The sequence below is a fragment of the Magnolia sinica genome, chromosome 14 (genome assembly GCF_029962835.1).
Source record: "Magnolia sinica isolate HGM2019 chromosome 14, MsV1, whole genome shotgun sequence".
Lineage (NCBI taxonomy): Eukaryota > Viridiplantae > Streptophyta > Magnoliopsida > Magnoliales > Magnoliaceae > Magnolia > Magnolia sinica.
In genome coordinates, this window is record NC_080586.1 from 78,621,009 (window position 1) to 78,622,756 (window position 1,748).

Consider the following 1,748-nt stretch of genomic DNA (forward strand, 5'->3'; position numbering starts at 1 on the left):
ATGCAAGATCAGGATATTCAACACAAGGAACATACAAATGTGAAAGTTCACATACATCCCATGAATGTGAACATGACAAAAAAATAATGATAATAAATAATAAAAATAAGTAAGGCCATTTTCGTAATTTTGAATATTGTATTCGGATCTTGCCGGCCCGAGCAGGAATGGGCCATGGCCGGCTGCATGATTTCTCCATCCCACTTTCCTATAAGAAGAACTCAACAACACTCTCCATTCTCTCAAAACAATCTCTCAAATCCCTCTCTTTCTCCCTTCACACACGTACGCATACACAGACACGTGCATGCATGCACAAAAACGTGACACACCCACACGTGTAAACTCAGAAACAGTCACGTACATACACATACACACACGTATTTTTACGTACACGTAAGAGATGAGGCAGGCGGGTACGTATTCGGGTCTTCTATCGGGTGGGATATCGGGTAGGACCGGGCCCCACTCGCTGCCGCTGGCTAGGATAAAGAAGATAATGAAGAAATCAGGGGAGGATGTGAAGATGATCTCCGGCGAGGCGCCAATCGTCTTTTCAAAAGCGTGCGAGCTCTTCATAGAGGAGCTGACGTTGAGATCTTGGATGGTGACGCTCCAAAGCAAGCGACGGACGCTCCACAAAGACGACATTACCGCCGCCGTCATCGCAACGGATATCTTTGACTTCCTCGTTCAGATGGTGTCAGATTCCGGTAGCCGTGGACCAGCTCCCGCAGAAATGGAAACATGAAAATGAAAACCTACACCTCTCTCTCTCTCTCTCTCTCTCTCTCTCTCTCTCTCTCTCTCTCTCTCTCTCTCTCTCTCTCTCTCTATCTATCTATCTATATATCTATATCTTATTTTATGCTCTGGCAAGTATGACACTTGATATGCACATACTCAGAAATTTTCACGTGGCATACATTAACTAGTGACTAAATTGTGAAACCTAACGTGGCCCAAGATCAGATTGGTTTAGAAATCCTAACCTCTGATTCAAGGATGCTTGTTTGATGGACTACGATCGACCATTGGGTAATTTTCATTTATAGCCGTCTAATATATGTTCATCAAACCAATGGTCAGATGAACAAATAAGCTAAATCTTGTTCATGATACATCTAAAGTGGGTCTCCTAATTTGAACAATTTAATTTGAATTAGATTTATGCTACGTGTGCAATTTCTTAGTGCCTGTGTATCATCCATCACACTTTGCCAGATTATTAAAGTTGATCTTGTACTTAATATTAAGCTCCTTTTCTATTTAATTGTTTAGGGTGCGTTTGGTTGTTACAAATATCATGAATTTTCATGATATTTTGCAAGTGATTAATCATGAAATATCATGAGATTTCATGATATTTGTTGCAACCAAACGCAGCCTTATTTATGATTTGAACTTTCATGGGTTTAAGAGAAGTAATATCTGCATGTATTGCAAAAAGCAATGTGTATGAATTCTTGCAATCTCTCTCTCTCTCTCTCTCTCTCTCTCTCTCTCTCTCTCTCTCTCTCTCTCTCTCAAATTAGAAAATCCAATCAATTGATCTAGACTGTCTATTGGGTCCATTTTTTTTTTCATGGGCTACCACGAAAATATCAGACCAACCTGATGACCTTAACCATCTGCTAAATGATCTCCAACATGGATGGACGTGCGAGATCATTTTTACAAAATAGGTCTAACCAACAATTCGATCCATCTATTTGATAGCTTTGATCATGGATTTCTTATGATTCTAA

The 1,748-nt window shown here is 40.0% G+C and overlaps 1 protein-coding gene across 1 annotated transcript; it reads left to right on the forward strand.

Annotated features, from left to right (window-relative positions):
• The first annotated feature begins 260 nt into the window (after positions 1-260).
• Positions 261-813, forward strand: LOC131225736 (nuclear transcription factor Y subunit C-3-like). Its single transcript, XM_058221326.1, has one exon. It carries the CDS (start codon positions 404-406, stop codon positions 749-751), a length of 348 nt encoding a protein of 115 aa, XP_058077309.1. The 5' UTR covers positions 261-403; the 3' UTR covers positions 752-813.
• The last annotated feature ends 935 nt before the right edge of the window (positions 814-1,748 follow it).